This window comes from Scleropages formosus, chromosome 19, assembly GCF_900964775.1.
Source record: "Scleropages formosus chromosome 19, fSclFor1.1, whole genome shotgun sequence".
Classification (NCBI taxonomy): Eukaryota; Metazoa; Chordata; class Actinopteri; order Osteoglossiformes; family Osteoglossidae; genus Scleropages; species Scleropages formosus.
Window position 1 is genome coordinate 22,139,559 of NC_041824.1, and position 26,160 is coordinate 22,165,718.

Consider the following 26,160-nt stretch of genomic DNA (forward strand, 5'->3'; position numbering starts at 1 on the left):
GACAAGCAGTCCAGAAATGTGTGAAATAGAATAGTTTATGGAACAGATGGTAGCGCAGTGGTTAGACCTACTGCCTTTGGACCCAAAGGTTCTGGGTGTGATCCCAACCTCTGGCTGTAGTAACCTTGAGCATGGTACTTACCCTAAATTGTTCCAGTAAAATTAAGCTGTATGAATGGATAAATAAAATGTTAAACCACTTAAAAGTAAGTCATGTGGGGGGGGGGGGAGTGACACTTAAGTGAGTAAATGTAGAATATCACATTGCGACATCCAGACATTTTGCATTATTGACAGCCTCTGATTAATCACATTGATTTCTAACACAAGTTCCCAAAAAAAAAAAAAAAAAAGTCATAAAGATGGGAATATGTACATGTGGTTGAAGATTCCAGACTAGAAACACCTACATCCATAGAAAACACTCCCTTTAGATACTTAACTTTCTGAGATTACAAGACACGTAAAATAAATATACTGGAGACACGAGACCGAGTTGAGTACGGAAAACTATACAACTTATTTTAATTAGTAAAACTGGATACGCATTAGGATTTGTCACTTTTAATATCCCCCCCCCCCCCAAATAACCTGACATCAAGCGTAAGCAGTAGCTCAAAGAACTAGTGACGAACAGACGGGGGGGAAAGAAGCGTTTTATAGTGCTGTTAGATTTGGAATACAGTTAGACTGAGTGCACAAAAAGCTATAAGCGAAGAGGTGGGGTGAGCATGCGTGGCCACGGGGGCACAGGAAAGGCCCGCTCCTGATGCGTGGCGTTTCGGGAACATTTGTGCTGACTCCCTACCGGCCGAGGAAAGGCAGCAGAAAACAAAGCGGCAGGAAAGCAAAACAAAAGAAAAGAGACTAAATCAAAATTATTCAATTACAACATCCAACTAAAGAAAACAAGAAAAGAAATGCAAACAAAATTAAGATGGAGAAATTAATCAGCGCGCTGGCTGGGGTCTCTCCCCAGACTTCAAAAAAAGGGAGAGGAAATGAATAATAGAAGGGGAAGGAGGACGGAGAGGGGAAGCGAGGGGGAGAAGGCGAGCGGCCGACTCCCCTGCTGATTTTCTGTTTGTGTGACAGTGGCATCCGAGTGGGGAAAGCGTGGGTTCGAGCGGCAGCGCCGTCTCCGCCGCGGCACGCTGACAGACGCGGCGCAAAATAAGCTCTTTTTTCTAGGCCTGATTAAAGAGCAGCGATGGAGGGCGGAGGGGCGCCGTCGACAGATGCGCAGACACGCGCTCGCACTCACGCACAGACACCGGTAAACAAAGGACAGAGGCACGCTCGGGGAACGCACACCAGCGCCACACGGACATGCTCGTTGCAGGCCCCATTAAAACACTTTTCTCTTTCTAGAGGGGTGTGTGAGAGAAAAGGGCAAAAAAAAAAAAAGGACATCATTCATAGGAAGGCCACTGAACAGTACACTGAATTTATTATTCATAACAATGCAAAAACACTTATCCCAATACATCACTTTACCAAGGGGGGGGGAGGAAAAAAAAGTGAAAAATCACAACATTCAGTGGTCCAAAACTTCCCAGCATTTTTAAATGTATTGAACTCTGAAGGTTTCCTCCCAGAAGAAAAGTTCTCAATGTCAAAGATAAAACTGGGGAACACAGTTTTAATCATTTAAAAAAAAAAAAAAACACACAACTGGGGAAAATCTGAGCGAAACAGAAACGCATTCAGTTCATAACCACGGGTGAGCAGTACAGAAAAAGTATTTCTGAAAATTACACAGACACAAAAAAAAAAAAAAAAAAAAAAGACGTAGGTTGCCTGAACTATGCATAGCATTTTTTGGAGCGGAACAGATCCGAAATTTCACAAGTTTTGAACAGGAGAAAAGAAAAGAAAAGAAAAGAAAAAGAAAAAAGAGGGGGGGGAAAAAAAAAAAAAAAAAGCCAGTTGCGGGTTAGAAAAATTTCTCTTGTAATTGAACACGCGGCAGCGGGGATGGAGAGACGGCGCCGCCTGCGCTCCTGCTCGCTTCCAGTGTCGCCAAACTGCCTTCCTCGGCACCTGCCAGCGATCGGCAGCTTCTTCATGCATTGCGTTGAGGCCGAAATGTGCGCTGGAGGGATTTCTCCCCCCCCCCCGAAATTAAGACACGGCTGAGAATTATACGCACGGGGAAAACTGACTTCCCTGCAGACCACATTAAGAGGGAAGTTTTAAAGCGGCATAAACAATCAATGACCCTTCACTGAATTTCACACCTGTGCTAAATAACAATTACGATGATGAAATAATTAAAGTAGGATGTGTGGTTGTGTGCTTGATTATCCAGCACCATAAAATCACATGGGACAAGTGCGTCGGCTCGATAAAGGTTAATAGTAATTGTCATGAAGAGTAATGATTATTATTATAGTGGTAAGAGGGTGAGTGTGGAAACGTGAGCACACTGAGGGGAGGAGATACTGTCCTCTACTGGCAAACAAAAAAGCATTTTCAAGACTTACAGGGGAATGCGGTACGGAGGTGAAGCGGGGTATCGTCAAAGAAAAAAAAAAAAAAAAATCAATGTTCAAGAGAAAATTGCTGAATCTTTGCTAATGCTGTTAAAGAAAATTTGTCGCTTAATGCTTCGATTCTCCTAGGTGAATCAATACTAACTTAAATATTATTCAGCCAAACAAAATCTAACAGAAACAAATTTAAGTTGAAAAGGGAAAATAATTCACAAAACATACAATGCAGCAATAATAAATAGAGTTTAAAAAAAAAAAAAAAAAAAAAAAAAAAAAACTGCTTCTTGCAAATGATCTGACTGCAAAACACAGACAGTTACAGTCCTGACTGATCTCGGTTCTGTAGGTGGTCTTGGATCAGTTAGGGTGTTTTTTTGTTTAAACAAACATACATGATCTGTCTACTTACTGACCTACCGAAATCATCAAAAAAGTTGAAGGAAAAGGGAAAAGTTCCCTCTTAAGGCTCAGTAAATACACACACACACACACCCTCTGAACCACTTGTTCCATTAGAGGATGCAGGAAGCCAGAGCCTAACCCAGCAACACAGGGCGTAAGGCTGGAGGGGGAGGGGACACACCCAGGATGGGATGCCAGTCCATTGCAAGGCACCCCAAGCGGGACGTGAACCCCAGACCCACCAGAGAGCAGGACTCGGTCCAACCCACTGCGCCACTGCGCCACCCGGCTCGGTAAATGATCCCCTTTTTTAGTCACACACACCAGAGCCCAGTAAACCAACACCATACCACAGAAGCCAAAACACAACAATATTTAATAATTCTATAACGTCACAGACACTGATGTAAGAGGGAAAAGTCACTCAGACCTCTACATCATTAACAATGAAACAGATGGGGGAGCAAGTGAATGTTTTTTTTTTTTTAACCACACCCAGATGTGACTTCCCTTACACAGCAATATTGCACTTAGGTGTCTCTCTCTCTCTCACACTCACACACACTCTCACACAGAGTAGACAGGCGTTCTTGGCCACAGGGCCTGGGTCACCATGGCCGGTGTCACTTGTGTCCACTGAGGTTTCAAGTAGGATGGAGTGTCTCCAACTAGGCAGCTTCCTCTTTTAAAGGCCACTTCACTAAAAACGTAAAGAACTCTAAAACTGCGGGAAAGTTCCGAGTTCTCCCTCTCGCCTCCGTTGAACGTTGGCCGTGAGGTCACGTTTTCATTCGGGGGGCTCTTTCCCCAATTAAGTGCAAATCACTTTGGACCAGTCGGGGGGGGGGGGGATGAAGACAGGAAACAGCCTTTACGGGATGAAAAAGGTAAGGGGAAACACCACCCTGGAACAAAAAAAAAAAAACAAAACGGTGTGTTCATAAAGTAGGAGGCGTTAGGGCAGCGGAGGAGAGAGTTTTGTCAGGGACAGGAAGTATCCAATGTGAACCTTCCTGCCAGGGCAAGAATAGAATCCAGAACGAGCCGGGAAGAGGAAATAACGTCTCAGCCGTGACGTCACGTCCCAAAAAGATTTGCTGAGTTCATAATCCAATTTCCCTTTCTACATCTTTTGTTCATTCAGCAGAAGGCGCCGCTCGAGCAGCACAATTCCACGCCGTTGGGCGCGAGCGCGTCCAACCTTAACGGGAACGACTCCCGTTGTCGCGACAAATCCATCCACACCTCCGCTTCGCAGAGGTGGAATCGAACCGCGTTGGTCCCCGGAACAAGAGCCCCTGCCTCTCGCGTCGTTCCGCCGTCTGCGGAACCGAGCCGCCACGCGTTCGTGGAGCGGTACGGTTTTGTCCAACCCGGAGATGACGCGCCTCTAGTCCGAGGGACGGCTCGCGTCAAACACGGTGCGGAAGATTCCGGGCCCAGTCTGGCTCAGATACAGGAGAGAGGGCGGCGTCATTGAATCTTTGACAACCCGCTGGCCAAGAGCAGCCTGAAGGGGACTGTGGTACGAGACACCGTCAAAGGCAGTTTCTGGAGTTTATGGAGACCTGTGGAGACAAAGAGAATTATTATTTCGGCAGGCCTGAGAAAACAAACACACGTATACAAACGCACGCAGGCCGAGCCGAAAGGAGGAAAAGCGGCGCGGAAAAGAAAAGGTGGCGGAGGAGCTGGCGGAGGCGAGGCGAGGAGAGGGGAGGCGGAGCGGCGGCGGCGGCGCGTGAGCTCAGCCTCCCGATGCTATCGGAGCACCGGGGAGAGGGGGTGCGCGGCTCTGTGCCCTGTTCTCGAAGAGCCGCCTTGTTTGCGTTGGGCGGAGGGCGTGTGTGTGTTGTGTGTGTGTGTGTGTGTTCTGAGCAGGTTCTCAATAGCTTTGCCTGCAGTCCCTGAGGGGCTCCTACTCCCCTCCCGTCCCCTGCACTTTCCTCCGAGAATTGTCCGCTTTCTATCTGAGGAAAGAATGAGCAGCCTACGGGGGGGGGGGAAAACCTGGCACGCACGCACGCACGCACGCAGACACACACACACACACACACACACACACACACACACACACACACACACACACACACACACACACACACACGAGGACTGACCAAAGGCCCGTATGAGCTCCCGCTGCACAGCCCAGGTCACGGTGTTGATGAGAGATGCTGAAGTCAGTCCCGCGAACAGCATGTTGTAAAGAAACACAATTTTGAAGTTTCCCAGCCAGTTGTAGCGCCCAAAGTCGCCCAGCAGGTCAAATCGCGTGATACCTACGAATGACAGCAGGGACAAAGACAATTACTTTAAGAGCCAACCGAAAAATTAAAGCCTTTCTGGTCACCGCCATGCCTCAAACTCACACTACTCACTGATCTGACTGACAGCACCACCTAATGGTGACAAGTAGTAGTCAACTCTGAACACACTTACTATTTAGTAATTTACCGCACTCTTTTGCCAACTATTTACGTAACTGGATTGGACCTGGAACTGGCAGGTTCACCCAGGAGACTCACCCAGGGTTCGAGAGAAGACTGGCAGCGCCGAGCTGAGCACCAGCAGTGAGATGCAGTTCCCGATGATCTGAAGACCAGCAAGAAGCTCAGTTTGAGGAAAGTGACGCAGTGGCCGACACAGAACGGTGCATTGGGCGCCAGACGTACCTGTGTCAGATTGGTGTCCTGAGAGTGGGGGAGCAGCCCGGCGAAGAGGGGCGAGCTGTAGAAGCCCACTACTGACGACACCATCAGATACCTGATCGGCGAGGTCAAGGGTCACGCGCACGATGAGCCGAGAGCACCACTGGATACAAAATCACACTGAACTACACGACACAAACACCACGGTAAAAAGAGTACCGACACAATCGAGTTGTCAGCGCTGCTGTCCGGTGTACGTGAAAGGATACAGTATGAGGACAACCTGGACTGCAGCTCCCAACGATCCAAACATCGAGAAAGAGGCTGCGCCGAGGAGAGGGTCCTGAGGAACCCCCACAGTTAGTACAGACAGCTCTGGAGGCTCCCACACTTACTCTACTCTACAGTAATGCCGTCCCTTACCTCCATCCCTCTGGGCATGGCTGATTCATCAAACAGCAGCTCCAGCACATGGAAACTGACCATTAGCACACAGACCACCTGATACAGGAGATGAAGAAGGGGACCAACAAAAAAGAAAGCAAAAAAGTCTTTTAGGGCATCGACTGCACCTCCCAGTGGTCCGCTGCACCCAAATATACCACGGCGTTTGACGCTCCTTACCGTGAGAGCTAACAGCAGCAGCATGGCGAGGGGGTAACCCAGATTACGTTGCCAAGGCGACGCTCTCTTCCGCATCTCTGACAGCACAAAGGCGGACAAGGCTTTAAGAACAGTTTCTAGTAACGCACGTGCTACTTCACTGCAGCGCCTTTCCCAACCGTGTGCATATTTTCATTAAAAGAACATAAGTGACCCTGCGTTGCGCCTTACCGAGAGCGATGCGTCGAGCCCGGATGTTGAGGAGCTGTCTCTTCGCTGCCTCCGCGTTCAGGCTCTTCCAGCAGGAGGCGTTACCTAGAGTACGAAAACGGTCCCGTCACGACGACTCGCACCCCACCTGCGTACAGACCCAACGAGAGCGCAGCACTCACTGCTGATCTTTCTGGAAAGAGCAGCCTCCTCGAACACGGCACAGTCCACCGTATCCTCCACGTCCTCCAGCAGCTGGAAGGGACACGGAGACCCGCGGTCACTCCCTGAAAGCCCATGACACCCCCCCGACCCCCGGTACCAGAGAAGCCGGTGCTCACCCGTGGCTTTACCAGCAGGCTTCCCGTCACGCTGAACATGCGCGACAGTCCAAAGGGCGTACACACTGTAGGGTAACACAGGGAGCTGATGGGCGCCGACCTCACAACACAAAAACCGAGCGCTTCAACACGCCCTGACATCGCAGGCCAGGGAGATATACTCACAGAGGAGCAGAAGAACCCCGAAGAGCGAAATGCAGGAGTACAGGTAGGGCAGGTAATACTCCCACAGGTCTGGCCGAGAGGAAGAGAATCAGGAGCTCATTGTAAGGCCACAATAACTACAGTAATTGTCTACAGGGGCTGAACTGTCTATATCAAGTGTGTGTGTGTGTGTGTGTGTGTGTGTGTGTTCTACTATTATACAGTATTAAACAATCTCAGTGTAATGATGTCAAATGACTACACTCATCCCCAGGTATTCATTCTTCCAACATTTTCTTTTCCACAGTCTGCAATTGGCAACGAGTCCATAGGTACTACCAGGGTAAGTTTACTTCATTATATTATTTTTAAATTTTGTATATATGATCCTTAAGATTCCCACAAACAGCTCACTGTTATCCTATAAACTTAGCAAATCTTAAAAAGCAACTATAAAAAATTAATCTTTAATTTGTGTTTTTATTTATAGAGGATAAGAAAAAAAAAAAGTTGTTCATAAAATACAACGGGGAAAAAAAATTGTCATCCTATTGCAAGTGTAAATTGTAAACTTTAAAAAAAAAAAAAATCTTAGCTACATATATATAAATCTTAGCTGGTGAGGAGACTTTTGAAACACAGGCCTACGTTTCCTACGACTGTGTGTAGCTCAAAACAAGTCCAGCAGGCAAAAAAAAAAAAACATCTATGGCAAAATAAAATAAAATAAAATTAAAAAAAAAAAAAAAAATTTTAAAGGCCCAGGAGATGCACAAAATTCAAAAAAAGCATCACGGTCACAAACGAAAACAATTTATGCTATTAAAATAGAAAGAATAATAAATAATAATGTGGTACCACAACTTTTTTTCTTGTAATAACAGCCATCATTTAGGGTGATTTTGGGGTTTACTTGGAATGGGCTGAAGATGGACTGGAATTTTTTCCCCATAAGAAATAATGGAATAAGGAATTCCATTGATCAGTTTCTCAATATTCGGTCCCTTTTCAGGAACAAATCAGGACCAGTTAACAGGGGATGAGTGTGTGTCAGTGACAGGAAGAAGGTGAGGTTAGTGAAGACTGTTGTTCAAGCCAGGGTGACACACCAGTAAGGAAAGTGTGCGATCAGCTCACCGTAGAGGCTCTCTCTGGCCGTGTCGTGGTAGAGGAGGGCTGTCGCCACCCACACTATACCCAGCACTAGGAGAGTGAGAAGCAGGAGCACCACAGCTGTCTCATACACCCGCGCCATCACACCCTGAAGAGAGCGTGGCACAGGAACAGCTCAGACCCTGAATGCACGCGCACACACACACACGCACAAGGCAAAGGCCATCCCATCCACCGTACAAAAAGCTGGTTGACGTCAGCGATAAAGTACCTTCTTGGAGCCGACAAAACCCACAGACTCGGTGAAGAAGTACGCGAAAGGCATGAGGACGACCAGGGAAAGGTTTGAGAAGAGGAACACGAGATTCCAGAGCCCTGGGGAGAAGGGAAAGAGCGTCACGCACTAAACACGACCCTCTGTGGAGTCCAGTGGGAAAACGGCCAAAACTAAATGTCTCACCTGACCACTAGGCACCGGCCTTCAGGTCATCACCTCAGATTTACCTTTTAATTCATTTCACTCGCACTTTTCTACAAGGTGTCTCACGATTGCTTAACCGTTTATACAGCTGGGTAATTTTACTGGCGCAATTCAGGGTAAGTACCTCGCTCAAGGGTACTACAGCTGGAGGTACCTGGGTCCTTCGGTCCAAAGGCAGCATCTCTAACCACGACGCTGCCCGTTACCCCGACTCTCCTTTCATTACCATCACCATTATATTATGGGCAGAGGGCCTTCTGCTCATCCATACGAGCATCACAGGTACCATAAGTAGTCTACTGGACAGTGGAGATGAGCAGCGACAGGGGTCACCGCAGTTTACCATACTCTACCGCAGCACACGATCACGTCACACCTCCGTCCCGGACGATTTTACGTCCCGGTTCCAAGAGTGAGTTTAAGCGGGTGGCATAGCGGACAGAACCTCGGCTTTGGACTCAAAGGGCCCAGCTTCATATCCTCCATCCTACTGTTGTGCCCTCAAACGAGGTGCATACCCTAAATTGTGCCGGGAAAAAGAAAATGACCCAGCTGTATAAATGACTCAAGATTTGTAAGAGTAAACGGGCGATGACGTGCGAAAAAGTGGGGTTTCGTCCCGTCCCCCCGGCCGTACCGTGGATGAGGGAGCCTTTGAGCCACTGCATGTAGTAGCATTCTGGGAAGGAGAGGAGGATCTCGTTGGACAGGATGGAGATGGGCAGGAGGAGGACAGCGCCCAACGCTACGGAGAGCGTGAAGGTGCACAGCCACAGCCTGGGGACAGGGGGCGACAGAGAGAACATTACACACTCCGGCAGCGTAAGAGCGGCGCCACTGTGGAAGGGCGAAGGTCAAAGAGAGCAAGTTATAAACAAGCTTGATGAGTCAATAAAAGCGCACGGAGACCGTCCGACAAGCCTCGAGTGACAGGAACTCGGGAGTCGGGACCACGTGCGCGCAAAATATTGCGAACGCTCACACGCTTAGAGGACTTAGTGCGCCGACAACATCCGTGTCTTGATACCAGTCGAGAAGAATAAGAATAAGAGGGAACGATGGGTCTTGAGAAATCACTTACGCAATTCTATTGACCGTGGCTTCCTCCGTGTCATCTGAAAGGACAAGACAGGGATTAGTCAACGCGTCACGCTCCCTCTCCGCTTAGCCCCGCTCTGCGATTTCCTCCACCTTTCCGATACCCGCGTTTGAGCGGGACGCACGATTACGGTGCGCGTTGCGCTGGAGTCCGCCGGCGAAGAAACGCTAACGCGGGATCTATTTTTATCTTCTGTAACCGATAGGCGTCGTGCGAAGCGAGACGTCGCGAGGGCAGCGTCCCGCTCTTGAGAAACTGCGAGAAGCGGAGCGAGACGAGGCCGACGAATCGTTCCAGCCGCTCCTCCTCAAATGCGGAACTAAACTGAGCTTGTGCAATTCACTCGGGCCGCGAGGAACAGGCGTTTAGAACAGCAAAGAAAACGTGGTAAAAGCTGAGTTCCTTGAAGCCTAACCTTAGCACCGCAGTGAGTCAAACCCCCCCCCCCGGTGCCAGCTGGCACCAAGCAGGTCTACTTGTGGTATTAACACAACTACCCCATGTGCGTTTGCCTGTCTGTCTGTGACCTACTGCTCCATAATAAACGTTTTATTCATCACATCCAAAGCACTATAGTGCAAACATGAGAGCGGCTGGTAAACATCAGTCCAAATTAAATATTAGACAATCAGGAACTAAAAAAAAAAAAAGCAGAGCAGTGATCAGAGCTACTGTCTTGCAATCCAAGGACCCACAATATTGACATTTATTTTTTTTTTTTTAGTTGATGCTTTTCTCCAAAGCGACTCACGATGTTAAGTTACTTACAATTATTTACCCATTTATTCAGCTGGGTAATTTTACTGGAGCAATTTAGGGTAAGTACCTTGCTCAAGGGTACTACAGCTGGGGGTGGGATTCAAACCTGCCTTTGGTCCAAAGGCTGCAGCTCTAACCACTACACCCACTACACTACCAGCTGTCCCTAGTCCATGACCCAGCTGTAAATTTGTGCCCCAGCTGTAGTACCCTTGATCAAGGTACTTACCCTGAAGTGATGTGGCAAGAACACCCATCTGTATAAACAGGTACATCACTAAGTCACTAACCCTTGGAAAAAGGCATAAAGTAATTAAGTAATGCTGAAAGGTGGACATGTGTCGGAAATGTCAACGAAATTTTGACAAAGAAGAAACACTGGATTTAAAAAAAAAAAAAAAAAAAAAAAAATCAAGGTGCATTGCGAAAGCCCAGCGCCACCGACCCCAACACCTACCGGAGATCCGCCGGACACAACCAACCAGGCTTAAAAATAGCAGATGGAACATGTGACACATGATTTAAAAAGCAAGTGTCTTTTCACAGCAGGCATGAGGCTCTCTCTCTCTCTCTCTCACACACACACACACACACACACACACACACACACACACACACACACACACCAGGAGCAGCATCGCGTAACGCTTCTCTTATTCCCGGCGGTAGCAACGGCGACTTCGCCCTGCGGGAAAGACGAGAAGGAGGGTTCGCTTACCAGTCACAAACTCCGCGTTCTTCTTGAAGTGAGTGATGATGAAGTAGGAGACGATGTAGAGGCAGGCGAAAAGCAGCACGCAGATCTACGGGGCGAGATCAACGCGTCAGCCAAGTTACTTCACGACAGATACAGAAGGTGACGACAGTACAGCACCGCAGCTCTTTCTAGACCGTGTTGCTCATCACTTGCCTCCCCATGTGCACCATCGTGCTACTGTTACAGATGTGGAAAAGAGCCGCAGGGGAACCAATTACACATGTAACCCCACCCGGTGTCGCACGGGAGGTGAACGGGTTCGACCTGCGTGCCGCACTTAAGAGGATTAGTCCTGGTGTGTCCTGCCGTCTGAGATGCAGTGAGCTACACCAAGGGGGGGGGGGGGGGTGGACACACACTGCACAAAGACAATGATGATCCCTGATGAGAACAGCCTACACTATTCATGTCTTTTAGCTTCATTTAACTGGAACAAAGCCTACAAATGTCAAAGACACCAGTTCACTGCAATAAACACGGTCCAAAGGCTCCCAGTACCATTCTTGATCCGCCAACTCCTCCTCTATTCTAGAAAAATGCATAAATATCAAAACATAAAATGTATTTTTTTTTTTTTTTTTTTAAGGAGAAAATAAAGTATTATCGAACCCGAAAAAACAAAAAAAAAAAAAATTAAAACCCATATTAAAAACAAAAAGGGGACGTCTGGGAGAAAAGGGGACAGATGAAGATTATCCTGTTTATCCAAAGTGGGGGGGGGGGGGGGGAAACTAGGTGAAAGTGGAAGGGCAGGGATTATAAGAACAGAGCTGTCAGACTGGATTTGGAAACTTCATCCTGATCAACTTAGGTCCATATCACCATTCAATATATTGCTCTGCTGAAAGCCTCCCGATGCTCTGACAAGTATCTCCACTCTATACACTTGTACTCTGTATCACCAACAGCAGGCACACTCATTTTTGAAGGCAAACATTTGAGTGTATTTATATTTAATTGGGGGGGGCGTGGTGGCGCAGCGGGTTGGCCTGGGTCCTGCTCTCCGGTGGGTCTGGGGTTCGAGTCCCGCTTAGGGTGCCTTGCGACGGATCGGCGTCCCGTCATGGGTGCATCCCCCTTACGCCCCGAGTTAGGCTCCGGTTCCCCGCGACCCCGTATGGGACAAGCAGCACGGAAAGTGTGTGTGTGCGGAAAGTGTATACTTAATTGTATTTTCAACAGAAAAATGATTCGTCAACAGGAAATAACGTACCATGGTAAATCACACTTTCACTAAAAGCTCTCAAACTTCAAAGCATCTCAATTTGAAACTAATGGGGAGGGGGCTTTTCCATTAGGTGTGAAAGCCTCACAGCGGCGTAAGGGGGCTCTGGGTAGGGGTAGCACCTTTGCTTTTCGTCAGCTGCATCCTACCAGCAGGACGGCCGGAAACACCGGTCCCCGTCCGTCTCCTAAATCTCTCACATGCTGGTTCCAAGCGCCACGCCTCGGGCAACGGCCTCAGCTGGCCGGGGATGCAAATTTGGCACCTCTAATACCGCATCTCTGGACGCGCGATCCTCCACGTCGAGACCCCTGAAGATCTCGTCGACCAAGCGTTCGCGACCAAGGTGCGCCGCTAGATAACTGCGGACAGGAGCTGTGGCCTACCAACTACGGTTGAAATAGCAGGGGAGGCAGACCTCTTCAGCTTTGGTCAGCAGTCTGCCTAGGAGAGGTAAACTCCGGTATAAAACCTACCTCCTGAGCACCTCATCGCCGCCATCCCAGCTTGCTAGGCTATGGCAGATGAATCTCAGGCTTAAAAGGTGGGATCAGCTCCGCGCACACTGTATTCCACCTTATAGCTCCTTTGCACAGGCTTTAGGATACATCCACGACTCCTTTAAGTCAGGTCCCGCAGCGACGGGAAACCGTAAACCGGTCCCTCCCATGCAGCCGCCGCGGCAGACTCTGCCCGTCTCGCGTTGGCCTCATGAGCCACCGGCGTGCCCGCATCAGACGTGGGCCCTATCCTTCCTAATCTTCGTTCGCGAGAGAGAGATAAAGCCCACGGTCTTTGAATCTGGCCGGAGGAAGGGAGGGAAGGGGGGGGGGGGGGGGGGGGGTCTGGGACACAGGATGCAGGACACAACCCCTGAGGAGACGGTAACTGTGAGAACAATAGGTAAAAAACACCTCTGGCCCCCTGCGGCTGCCAGAGCAGAGCACAGCTTCCCGTCTTCCTGACAACATTATCGTATTGTTTCCAGCGCACAGTTCAGACAGCAGTGTACCCCACAGCGAAATATCTCCAAGTGTTTCACTTGTTCATCGTGGCTTAACATTTATTTTATTATAACAGACCGTTTATTGCGAAACACCTCTGTTAATAACACAATGTACCGATATTTTTTTTTTTTTTTTTTTTTTTGCATTATCCGTTCAGTTTTGTCAGTATAAGCTGGGGAACACAAGGGTCAGATAGGAAATAAAGTTGATTGTGACAGATGCTGCAATACAAATTTATGAAGCTGTACGGAGATCAGCAGAGAAGTGGGGCTGAAAGAAATTCTGGGACACTTACTGTAATAAAATCACATACATACATACATACATACATACATACACACGCACATATATATATATATATATATATATATATATATATATATACACACATATACACACACACACACACACACACACACACACACACACACACACGGTTGAGTCACATTATTATGACCACCAGCTAATATCCAGAGTAACCGTCGTGTGCAGCACGGACAGCAGCTAGACGGGCTGGGAGTGACTCAATAAGGTGCTGGTAGGTTGTCACGGGTATCTGGAGCCATGATGACTGCAGTGCACCCCACAGCTGCTGGAGGGTGCGTGGCGGAGGATCCATAGAGCGAACACGACGATCGAGGTGGTCTCACGGATGCTCAATTGGGTTCAAGTCCGGGAATTAAGGGGCCAGGGAAGTACTTGGAAGTCTTGGTCGTGCTCTTCCAACCACTGTCGGACATTTCGGAAATACTGCCACCCTTGGCCCGAAAGCCGATAATCATCCCTTTTTGCAACTCTGATAAAATCGCCCCTTTTATCCATGACAGCAACGAGTGATATGCGGGCAGACGGCCTGTCGCACACCTTATATACCCACCAAGCCAGCTCACGACACGTGACGTACTTCATGGGCTACGTGCCGCCGACGTCAAATGCAGGAGGTGGTCATAATAATGTGACTCGACCGCGTATGTTCCCAACACTGGTGTGCCCAAGGCCCTTTTCCTTGTTATTTTGCTGGGATGCCAAGTGAAGCAGGAGACTGGGAATAAGGTCAATAATTAATGTACAGTGTTGGATGACTGGATCACTCAATAAAAGTCGTAGACATGACTCGGACACGAACAGTCAATAGGGGGAGCGTATACACAGCAGGGTGACAAGAGAACACAAAATAGGGGGAAAGGGCTCATGGGACAGGGTCATATCTTCTATAAGGCAAGCCATGAGAGCCTTTTGGAGGCTGGCAAGTGGAAAACCCTGGAAACCTGGCAGGGCTGGACTAGAACTGCCAACGTAGCCCGTGACTCAGTTCATTAAAAGGCAGCGTGAAAATACACAGCCGTCATCAGCGATCGATGCAGCAAAGCCGGGGCAACGAGCAGTGTACTTGTACCGGCTGTGCTTCAGTGCTTTCACTGCAGGGGAAATGAGCTGATGTCGAAACGTTGCCTTTATCTACATTTACATTATCTGCACTCTAGATAGAAGGGACTCCTCAGATTAGAACTCCAAGCCTCTTATACGCCATCACGCCGTCGTCAGGGAACCATGCGCTGCTCTCTCTTGCATTTAGTCAAGAGACAGTTGGTACTGTATCGGTTAGAATTGCTGCTTTTGGATGCAAAGGTGACAGGTTCAAATCTCATCTGAAATAGCAAGGTACTCCCCCAGAACTGCTCCAATAAAAATTACCCAGCTGTATAAATGGGTAAATCATGGTAAGTGCTCTGGTTTCCTCCCACAGTCCAAAGACACGCTGTTGAGATTCACCCCTAGTGTGTGAGTGACAGAGAGAGAGAGATAGAGTGTGTTCCACTGATGTATGGATGAGTGAGCCAGTGTAAGTGGTGTATCTAGCAGTGGAAGTCACCACGGTGAATACGGTGTGTGGGCTGATAACACTACATAGAGTTCATTTGAAGTCGCTTTGGAGAAAAGCGTCTGCTAAATAAATAAATAAATGTAAATGTAAGTAGCTTGAGGGGGTGCAGTAGGTTGGACTGGGTCCTGCTCTCCAGTGGGTCTGGGGTTCAAGTCCTGCTTGGGGTGCCTTGCGATGGACTGGCGTCCTGTCCTGGGTGTGTCCCCTCCCCCTCCAACCTTTTGCCCTGTGTTGCCGGGTTAGGCTCCGGCTCCCCGCAGCCCTGCATGGGACAAGCGGTTCAGAAAATGTGTGTGTAAGTAGCTTAACAATGCAAGTTACTTTGGAGAAAAGCAACAGCTAAATGAATAAATGTAAAAGCAGCAATGTATTCTGTAAGTTCCACTGTATATACATTGTGTTGCTCTACTAACTGTGCAGTTCTTTACTTTGTTTCAATGTAGTAAATGACATCAATAATTATTTTTAAAATATTAAATGTAAAATATGAGTTTTAAACACCTAACTGCAATAAAGAGTATTTTAATCCTCACCAAATCATGATTTTGACAGAAAAACACAGATGTGTAATTTTACTATCAAATCAATCTTTTACCGCCTTTTTATACATAAATTATAAACACATCCATCAGCACCTCACACTGATGCCTTTTTAACCCTTACAGAAACCAATTAAAAAAGAAAACCCGGCTAGCGAAAACGAGGGAACCCCCACAATGAAGGCTAAAGTCTAAACATAGTAAGGAAAATACCATACAAGCATGCTTTTGTGCATAATAGGAGTCTCCTAACAAAAAGCAACCAACCAATTTCAAGAACTGCTTGTCCCAAGCGGGACCGCAGCGACCCGGCGCTATCCTGAAGACATCGGGCACGAGGCCGAAGGGGTTGGGGGCACACCCTGGACGGGACGCCAGTCCATCGCAGGGCCCCTAACAAACACACGTAAGCTGTTTCAAACAGCTTTTCAGCCTCCGTGGGTGTTATATGACTCCAGTCTTAGTAAAGACCGATGAGCGTACAGATGATGTCTTCTTACATTTTCTAATACTAACAATGATTTGAGGCAAACTAGCCAGTTTACATCGATTTCACTGACCACCCATACCACTGCGTTGTGGCGATTCACACTACAAACCAGCATTCCCCGCAGTCAACCATGTGGGTGTCCTCCGAGGGCACGTGTCAGTCGATGACAAACACAAATGCATCCCCACCCCCACGTGAATGCATTGTGTACCCTTTCCCCTGACCGACTTACTCCGTTTACATCATTAAGGGGGGGAGAGTGACAGATGACGTTTCACTCCTATGGGGCATACGGCAATTTTGCCCGTTTCTGAACGCAGGCGCGTCAGCCGAAGGAACTCGGCCAATAGGTTGCAACGACTTGCCAACGTTTCCTTTAAAGAAAAATCGTCAAACTTGCACAAGTGACACTATAGTTCTTTGGCAACGGCAATGGGTCAAGTCACCCTTTAATATGATAGACGGGCAGCTTTCATCGAGACCTGGAACACTTAAATATGGAGGCATCCCTGGAAAATTTGTTTGTCCCTTTTTCTCCTGGTATGGAGCTCAAGACCCGGTTACATTTCATTTATTCACAGTTTCTTTTCCAATTCCACACCACAACTGTCCAGTTTAACAGAACATTCGCTATACTGACTATAATCTTCAAAACGAAAGTAATGCGTACACAAAAATAAAACAAAGGACGTTTGCGTCACACAGTTTTTCTAAAAGTTTGTAATGATTCTTCATCCATCTACTCATATTTCAAAGTGATTTAGAGAGGAAAAAGCCCGAACGACGGCTGCACGGCTGAGGGCGAGAGAACGGCTGGTCTTTGTTGGGGTTAAAGTTCAGCCCTGCTTTGCGGTGTTGGACAACTGTGGTGGACTAAAGTTCAGCGAGGGCTGTTCGGTGTCCTCCACGTCACTCGTCGCTCGTCACATGCACGCGACCTGCTTGGCATGACCCCCAGGGGCAGCGGGCACACAAAACTCGCTGTGAAGATGGGGGTTGGGTAAGATTGACAGCGCACCAACTGGACTATCAACACAGTCATACATCAGCGTGTGTGTCCCACAACAGCGACTGGAGTTTTTCAAGCCACACGCATTGTCTCATGTACATGCAGGTTCTGCCACATGAACTAGGTGTAATGCTCTTCCACATCTTCCCGCTTGGTGGTCCCGCGCACGAAAGGTAAAGCGCCGAGGTTCTCGGTTCTGGCTCCGTTGTGGTGGAACGACCTCCCCCTCTCACTCAGAACTGCTGAATCTCTGTCCACATTTAAAAAGGGTCTGAAAACTCACCTCTTCCAAACTCACTTCGCCCATCATCTCTTAAATTCATATAAGGTGTAAATCCGCACACATCAATATCCCAGGAGCGCAGCTCCACCACCCCCGGCGAAGATCATGCGGTTTAGTCAATCTCCAGCAGCTCAGCGGAACATCAGAGCAAACTGTCTGTGCCTAGCGGGGGTATTCTGCTCACAGACAGCTGTTTGCTCAGCGGTCTAATTCACAGTAAAGCTCCAGGAGCCCCAGACCCTCCTGGATTCAGGTGATGTTCATCTTCTCAGCATCTCCTCCAGCCTGTCTCTATTATAATGCGGTTAAACACTGCAGGCAGCAGTTACTTCACTGGAGGGGTGGATGTGGCACAGGTAGGGGGGGGGGACCAGGTAACACGATCAAGCGGGGTGAAAGGAAAAAAAAAAAAAAAAAAAAACAGATACGAAGCGCGTGAGGCTCCACTGAACACCTCGCGTCGAGTCTGTCACAGAAATTCACGTTTGCAGCTGGATTCCTGCCTTATAAGTGACCGATCGCAACGAAAACGGGAGAAACATGTTAACACATCTGTGTGTGTCGATAAAATAAGATCGTTTCCAGGCTGAACTGGAGTTAATTAGCGGTACAGAGTTGAGAACCATCATGATCATGCGTGGCGTGGGATGGTCGCGTTTCCGTCCCAGTCACGAAGTCCTTCAGCTACAACATCGGGATGCTGCGGAACGTGATTCGGAGCAGGATCTCGACCCCGAGCACGTTAGTAGTAGTGTAGTGCGAACGTGGTGTAACCACGACGTGGTAACTGGTTACTTACGATGGTCTCCCGAACCCGCTCGTGGAAGATCTGCTCCCTAACGGATACGTCGTCCGTTTCCATTCTCCGGCAACCATGTCGTGCCAAGGCTAACAAAGCAGCACGAGTGTTACACCACTTTTTTTACAAGTTCCTCGTGAAGCAGGAAGAGCCATAGCAGGCGCCAGTATCCGAAAAACAGCGCTGTCCCACGACGAGCAGCACGCAGCACTGAGGAAACAGTCACGAAAAGCAGCTCTCGAGGGGAGAAACAAGAGGGGGCGGAGCTTGTCGGAGCCGTAGCTGCTGCACTAAGCGCTTGTGATGTTTTAAACTCGGGTGGGCGTGGCCCAAACAAGAACAGGGGCGGGGTTTTGCGTATTCGAATGACATCGAATGTGACGTGAGTCCTGATTGGCTGAAGACGCGTCCAGGGATGATTGACAGTACGTCTGGCGTGGAAAGCAGCGCGATTTTTGGAAAGGAGGATTTCATGGGGGAACAAAATCCCCCCCCACGCCGCGCGTAAGACTTAAAGCGGACGAATCGTTGCGGGTTTTCCGTCAAGGGAGAACATTTATTACAGTGCAGTAATTTTAGCAACATTTTTACTGGTGAAACATGACAGGATCAGAAGAGAAAGCAGACATAAAATAATGAGGGTCTTGTTCATTTTTTGGCCCCTGCGACGAATCATGTTTAAAATTAAGGTCACCCGTACAAGTTTTTTTACCAGGAAGTGTGAAAATAACCCAGCTCCTTTATGTTAAATGATTTCACTTTGCACAAGGCCTTCAAAACTCAAAGGAAAAATTGTTGCTTTGCAAATACATATTGAAATTACTGCAGTCCATCATTCCCGAATAAAATACGTTGAATTATTCACAGAGTATAAATAATATAAGATACATCTAGTCATATTACCTAATAAAGGTACAAGAACATGCAAAACAAGAAATAGAAGATTGCAACATATGCCGCCTTCTATTACTGACAGATTTATTTCGGTTGTATTCTTGGATGAAAAAGGAACAAATTAATAGCATCTATCTATTTTCACCTATTAACTGTAAGGTTTTAATTTTTTGTCTAATAGGTACAGGGGATTTGTATCCCTTTGTCCCCATTGCTTACAAATTTTGAGCTTCAGTAAATTTATAAAAAACAGTTAAATTTCAATGTCTCCTGAGCAAGATTTAAAAGATCCTGTTCTCAATGCAGACTTATTGATATTACAGTAGTAATTGTAAGTGCGCGTTCCAGCGTAACCAGTGCAGAGAAGTTCAATCGAATTGGGGGAGGAAAAAAAATCATCCAACGGGGGCGCAGGGCTCTCTGGGTTTTTTTTTTCTTCTATGTCTGACAAATCTGCGTTTCTTTTAACATCAAAACAATGTCAAGAATTTGTCATCTCATGCGATTATTATAATTGAGATATTTCCAAATTATTACTTCGTTAACATTCACTGCTGATTTAATTTTGAAATGTTCCGGAGTTCCCTCACCGCAGTTTGTCTATAGCTTGTTCCGCGTGAAAAAAATCACATAATGATAAAACACATGATAATTTTCACATTTTTACCTCTATCTTCAAATATCAGATCAGTTCAGAAGTGGGACAATGCAGTGTATTCCTACATAATAATTAACAGCAATTATTTAAGTATTAAGGGGTGCAGTGGCGCAGTGGGTTGGACCACAGTTCTGCTGTCCGGTGGGTCTGGGGTTCGAGTCCCGCTTGGGGTGCCTTGCGATGGACTGGCGTCCCGTCCTGGGTGTGTCCCCTCTGGCTTTACGCCCTGTGTTACCGGGTAGGCTCCGGTTCCCCGCGACCCCGTATGGGACAAGCGGTTCTGAAAATGTGTATTTAAGTATTATTAGAATTATTTTTATCGTTTAAAATAAAATTACTCAGCTGTTAAAACGGTTCACAAACACTTCAAAATAAATACCAGAGATGATGCAGCAGGACTATTATTTTTCAGACTCCAGTCGTTTCCTTTCACTTTTTTTCTCCTTCCTCAGACTGTTTCATTACGTATAACCCCAGAGGTGACCCAGCTGTCAGGGTGTCTCTTACTCCACTTCTGCTTTGGACGACTGACTTTGTCGGGTGCGCCGGATCGGTCACACACATCACATCGCTTGTGCCCCTGATTCCATACCCGAAAACACTTCTGTAAATGAGATCCTTAGGTTTTGGTCGGATCACGCTCCCTATAGCATCTGCGGATGAACACACATTGGACACAGTTTGTGGTGTTGGTAAATCGGAGGTGTCAATGGGTCCTGTCACCGGGCCCCCTATCCTGGGATAAGCTGATGGCTGCTGTAATTTATGGAAAATTTTTCAAGCTAATTACAGCTAAAGTTAGGTGTAATGCTCTTCCACATCTGCCCAGTTCAGTTGGTGGTCCCGCGCATGAAAGGTAAAGCATGAAGGTTCTCAGTTCTGGCTCCGTTGTGGTGGAACGAGCTCCCCCTCTCACTCAGAACTGCTGAATTTCTGTCCACATTTAAAAAGGGTCTGAAGACTCACCTCTTCCAGACTCACTTCGCCCATCATCTCTTAAGTTCATGTAAGATGTAAATGTTCATGCACGAGTCTTGACTGTAACTTTGAGATCATGCCCGGATAAAGCTTCACGCAACTGTAATGTAAATGTTACGCATATGAATGTATTTTTTCAATAATTTTTTTATATACAAAAAAATACTAGGAAGGAATCGCCGATATTCGGATAAAGTTTTATGCAGCTACGCGTGTGATGAACATTGGTTCATATGGTGGAAAGAAGCAACTAAGTGCACTTAAGAATTACTCGTTCATTGGCAACTATGTCTCTCTTTCTCTTAATAATGAACACATTGTATTTTCTATGAGCTTTGGAGAAAAATCTCTGCAAAATGAATGTAAATTATTCAAGATGTTCGGTTGCCTTACATGATCCGCACATTTCACTTAACGTCACCATTACTCGTCAATGCACATTTTCTCGGGGGACCGGAGCCTAACCCGGTAACACAGGGCGTAAGGCCGGAGGGGACACACCCAGGACGGGACGCCAGTCCATCGCAAGGCACCCCAAGCGGGACTCGAACCCTAGACCCACCAAAGAGCAGGACCCGGTCCAACCCACTGCGCCACCGCACCCCCTTTTATAAGAAAGGGGTAAATTATATAGTTTTGATTAGCTGCTATGCGTAAGAATACATGTTATAAAGCTATGAAAATGTGGGGTAGGTCAAATATAGAAGTAAAAAAATAGTAGAAACGCCAGTCATTATACCACTATTTCATTTTATTTTTAACATATCTTTAACGTTAACGGTTATTTAATTTCAGAGCATTTATAAGGTTTGATGATTTTTTCATAAATTTAAACCAAATCATCAAGTCTGAGAGAAAATAACCAGTCCGTTGGGCCATTATTAAAAAGCAATTTTAATGTATGGCAAATATTACAGACAGTAAAATAATTGCACATTTTCATTATTTGTAAATATAGCTTCACAGTAAGATCTGTAGGGTAGTTCTGGAAAAATGTGCATTTTTAATCGTGGCTTCAGTACATTATATCGACCGGATCCGCACATAGCAACTCATTACGCGAATATGATTTTGTATATATAATAATACAATATGAATATAAGGACACATGCATAAGAGGCGACGCGTATCAATAATAGGTGCGATCGCTGTCGGGAGCGGTTTTGCGGCGCAGGGACTCGACAGAAGTGCCGTCGTGTCCGATTCACGGTCCACGTCCAAAGTCCAAAGAGGGAAACGGTGACGACACGAACGGCAGGGAGAGAATGGCGCACAATTCCAGGTAAGTCCTCAACACTCGACGTGTTTTCTCCGTGTCTTAGTCTTTCCCTTCTCTCGCAGAACGGCAACGGGCTTCGTAACAAGTCTTTTATGAGTGGATTCATTGGATTATGGATTTTATTAGTTCTTCTCCATTTCATTTGATTTGTGTCTAGTAACGCCGGCGTTATATATGCAGTGTTTGAGAGCGACACACACACACACACACACAGAGTACCTGGGCGGCCCTGCATCTGTCCATGTGATTCGTCCGTTTTGTGGTTCAGTTAATCTCAGAAATCCATGCATGATTCAATGAAGCTGACGGTGTTTTGATAACCCGACAGCAAAATGCAGGGTTTTGAGTTCTGCTCATGCTGTCTGTCTGCCAGCCTTTGTATCTGCAAATGACTCAACTCAGTCAGTGACAGCAAAGTAACATGACATTTGATTATTTATCTGACACCTTTTCTCCAGCAACTTCCAATTAACTCTATGTAGTGTTACCCGCCCACATGCCATATTCACCAAGGTAACTTACACTGCTAGATACACTACTTACAATGGGTCACTCATCCATACATCAGTGGAACACACACACACACACACACACACACACACACACACACAAGAGGTGAACCTCAACAGCATGTCTTTGGACTGTGGGAGGCAACCAGAGCACCTGGAGGAAACCCACACAGATATGGGAAGAACATGTAAACTCCACACAGACTGAGCAGGGATTGAACCCACATCCTCTCGCATCACCCACATGCACAGCACCCAGCAGCACTACTTGCTGTGCCACCCCAAACAACATTACACCAAACTGTGTATTAAGTTTTTTCTTTCAACTTTCTGTAACATACACTTTAAAACGAACTCTAACCCCTTCCAATAAAAATAAAACTTCAATAACCCTTTTTATAAACATCGCTGAACGTATGTCATTTGTAGCAGACATAAGGCATTCTTTTGTGTGCACATTATTTAAATAAAATGTTCTTTAGCTTTCTAATGATGTTCTAAGAACATGACACTTCTCATGCAGTTTGAACTTCTTATGTTACGATATTTCTTGTGATAATTTGTAACTTGCTTTAATTCAACTGCAGGTAAAGGAGAACCTCAGGGCCAAGGATGGCAGTGAACCTATAAAGACCATGCTTTCACTGCCCTGGACACATGGCCAAAGGATTGATCATCACCTACGCACTGTGGGCCATTGGGGGTCCACTGGGACTTCATCACATATACCTGGGTCGGGATAGCCATGCTTTGCTATGGCTGCTCACTCTGGGTGGCTTTGGAGTGGGCTGGGCCAGGGAATTCTTCCGTCTCCCGGCTTATGTGAACCAGGCAAACCAAGAAGCTTCCAGAAAGAAGTACCGTACAGCCAGACCACCGGTAAACTTGATCCGATTTGCTGGCCAGGTCTGTGTGGGAATCTACTTTGGTGTGGTTGCCCTGGTTTGCCTGAACTCTCTTAGCTTCTTCTACCTCTTGGTGTTACCGCTGTGTGTTGGCGCTGGGGTCCACTTGGTGGCTTCTGTCGGCACGGAGACATCAGATCTACAGAAGATCCTCACTGCTTGTGTCGTCACTTCACCCATCTTTTACGGAAGTAGATTTTCTCCGTTACCCATTAGCCTGGCAGCCAGTGTCACGGCTGTCAAGCACCGCAGGTTCAAAGAGCCTCGCTCATCTCCCCCCAGACAGCTTGGTAAGACCGCGTGACTCTGCGTCTATAAGTCAACAGTAATATTTACAAACATCAAGTGAGCGACTGATTTTTGTGAGGATTTATCTCCGCTATGTTTTTGTGTTCATTTTTCTTTTTTTCTCTCCATTGTTTTCTTCGTTCTTCGATCTCTAATCTTACAGGTCATTTGCTAAGTTAATTGTGCTCCTCTTGTCCCCTTCCCAAGGTCCTCGACTCTACCTCCTGGGATTAGGTTGGCTGGCTTTCTCAGCCCCTCTGGGATACTTTGTTTTCCACAATACCACTGCCACCATTTTCTACCTGTCAGACTGCATGTCGGCAGTGCTGGATGCGCTGTGGTTCTTTCCCTGGCTCCAGGGGCTACTTGAGTACCTTCTGCTACTGCCATATAGGATCCTGTGTGCCCTGACCGGAGCTGGGTATCCAGAGGAAAGTTGGAAGAAGGTGCTGGAGATCCTCCTTAGGGAGTATAGCCAGAAAGAGAAAGAGGCGTTGGAAGTGAGTCAAAGTCCCGTATCTGGGTAAACTGTACAGTGCACCTTACAGAGGACATTTGGTGCTTTTAAATTGTATTAAACGTTTCAGGGTAGGTTTGGACAGCTTCCTGAAAAAAACAAACACCTTAGGCCACCTGCATAAATTTTTGTTGTGTTGGGGAAGAGGGCCCTCCATTGGCCAACCCTCAAAATGCACCTTCCCATTTATTCCATGACCCAGTGAGGTTGTTCCTTTCTTTAGCTGTGTGTGACCTCTAGTTTGTGTTTCAGGTTTTGTCAGTGAGTGAGGAGGCCTCTCTGGAGGAGATTACCCACAGTTACAGGGAGCTGGTGAAGGTGTGGCACCCTGATCACAACCCCAACCAGATGACCGAGTCCCAGCAGATGTTCATGCGGATCCAGGATGCCTATGAGACTTTACTGCAAAGGCACAAAGGGCCCCAGAGACATAAGTCTTTATAACCAGCCAAAAGTTGAAAGGACACACTAATAATATTAATTTGATACACATGTGGATATCTCCTTTCAATCCGATGCTGAGATCGTTGGTAGTTTCCAGCTGGAAGTGACACATATCTTGAGCGGTAATGAAGAAGCAGTAATGAATTGAAGATTGGTGCCTCAACCGTCCGTATCCACATTTAAAAAAACGGAGTTACAAATATTCTTTTGAAATGACAATAAATTGTCGACCAATTTTACAACGTGACAATTCAAAAGCAAAAATTTGACCTTCAATTTGAATTACTTCAAAAACCACAAAATGTGGTTTTCTTCATCACAATTTATAATAATTGATAAATCAAAGCTCTCATTAAGCTTCGATCTTATAAATGTGTATTTTAGGAATTAAGTTTGGTTGATTTAAAAAATGAAGACTTGTCCTTCGTTATACACACACACACATTTTCAGAACCGCTCGTCCCTTACGGGGTCACGGGGAACCGGAGCCTACCCGGCAACACAGGGCGTAAGGCCGGAGGGGGAAGGGGACGCACCCAGGACGGGACGCCAGTCCGTCACAAGGCACCCCAAGCAGGGCTCGAACCCCAGACCCACCGGAGAGTAGGACTGCGGTCCAACCCACTGCGCCACCGCACCCCCTCTTCCTTCGTTATATTAATTTGTAATCTATGGACTTTATAGTTTTAAGTTTGTACAGAGAGGGGGTGCGGTGGCGCAGTGGATTTGGCCAGCTCCTGCCCTCTGGTGGATCTGGGGTTTGAGTCCTGCTTGGGGTTCCCTGTGTCTGACTGGCATCCCGTCCTGGGTGTGTCCCCTCCCTCCTCCAGCCTTACGCCCTGTGTTGCCGGGTTAGGCTCCGGTTCGCCGTGACTCCGCTCGGGACAAGTGGTTTCAGGCAGTGTGTGTGAGTTTGTACAGGGAATATTCATTAATTACAGCTGCATGTTAAGTAACATGGGTATGTATTTTGCTGAGTAAAGGCTAACACAATAATAAAAGAATTCTTAATGTAACATATGTTGAAGCAAAAATATTTTTAAACTATAGTATGATATTGAAGCTTGTAACTATGGTGTTGATGAGGACAGAACCCAGGAGACAAGTTTTGCTCGTATTTAGACTTTTTGCTGGTTTTACATTATGAAACCAATAGCATTTATATATTTAATCCTCATCATTTTATAATTTCTTTTTAAAACAGTTTTACTGGACAAACACCATTGTAACTAGCTCAAAATTTCAGAATTTTAATAAGGTGGCAAAAGTGAAAAGTACTAAAGCTTTTTTTCCAATAATATTCCCACAATCTTTTTCACCACATTCTGCCTTCCCATTGTTGCTTTTATGGAGTTGAAAGGCAGTATGAAAACAGTTCACAAATTTCCCCAAAAACTTG

General features: G+C 46.8%; 2 protein-coding genes across 4 annotated transcripts; one reads left to right on the forward strand and one right to left on the reverse strand.

Moving 5' to 3' along the window:
- Positions 1–3,254: 3,254 nt before the first annotated feature.
- lmbr1l (limb development membrane protein 1-like) lies at positions 3,255–18,503 on the reverse strand. Of its 3 annotated transcripts, XM_018760196.2 has the most exons (17): positions 18,290–18,503; positions 11,014–11,098; positions 9,519–9,552; positions 9,075–9,214; positions 8,228–8,331; positions 7,981–8,104; positions 6,865–6,933; positions 6,700–6,764; positions 6,541–6,613; positions 6,380–6,463; positions 6,170–6,246; positions 5,969–6,046; positions 5,815–5,888; positions 5,570–5,660; positions 5,423–5,489; positions 5,015–5,176; positions 3,255–4,465 (listed from the first exon to the last, which is right to left on the reverse strand). In XM_018760196.2, exons 1-17 carry the CDS (start codon positions 18,350–18,352, stop codon positions 4,371–4,373), a joined length of 1,485 nt encoding a protein of 494 aa, XP_018615712.1. In that variant the 5' UTR covers positions 18,353–18,503; the 3' UTR covers positions 3,255–4,370. The 3 variants fall into 3 exon arrangements, with proteins under 3 accessions (XP_018615712.1, XP_018615711.2, XP_029102275.1); XM_018760195.2 differs by having other exon boundaries at positions 5,969–6,246; XM_029246442.1 differs by lacking the exons at positions 11,014–11,098; positions 18,290–18,503 and adding an exon at positions 10,753–10,786 and having other exon boundaries at positions 5,969–6,246.
- Positions 18,504–22,061: 3,558 nt separating this feature from the next.
- dnajc22 (DnaJ (Hsp40) homolog, subfamily C, member 22) lies at positions 22,062–25,025 on the forward strand. The gene is made up of 4 exons (XM_018760369.2): positions 22,062–22,101; positions 23,195–23,802; positions 24,008–24,300; positions 24,570–25,025. Exons 2-4 carry the CDS (start codon positions 23,265–23,267, stop codon positions 24,759–24,761), a joined length of 1,023 nt encoding a protein of 340 aa, XP_018615885.1. The 5' UTR covers positions 22,062–22,101; positions 23,195–23,264; the 3' UTR covers positions 24,762–25,025.
- The last annotated feature ends 1,135 nt before the right edge of the window (positions 25,026–26,160 follow it).

Coding starts and splice junctions, on each gene's coding strand:
- lmbr1l (XM_018760195.2), bottom strand. CDS start 18,352: ATGGAAACGGACGACGTATCCGTTAGGGAGCAGATCTTCCACGAGCGG. Junction 9,215..9,518: donor GCCACGGTCAATAGAATTGC/GTAAGTGATTTC, acceptor CCCTGTCCCCAG/GCTGTGGCTGTGCACCTTCA. Junction 5,177..5,422: donor AGTCTTCTCTCGAACCCTGG/GTGAGTCTCCTG, acceptor TGTCATTCGTAG/GTATCACGCGATTTGACCTG.
- dnajc22 (XM_018760369.2), top strand. CDS start 23,265: ATGGCCAAAGGATTGATCATCACCTACGCACTGTGGGCCATTGGGGGT. Junction 23,803..24,007: donor ATCTCCCCCCAGACAGCTTG/GTAAGACCGCGT, acceptor CCCCTTCCCAAG/GTCCTCGACTCTACCTCCTG. Junction 24,301..24,569: donor AAGAGAAAGAGGCGTTGGAA/GTGAGTCAAAGT, acceptor TTTGTGTTTCAG/GTTTTGTCAGTGAGTGAGGA.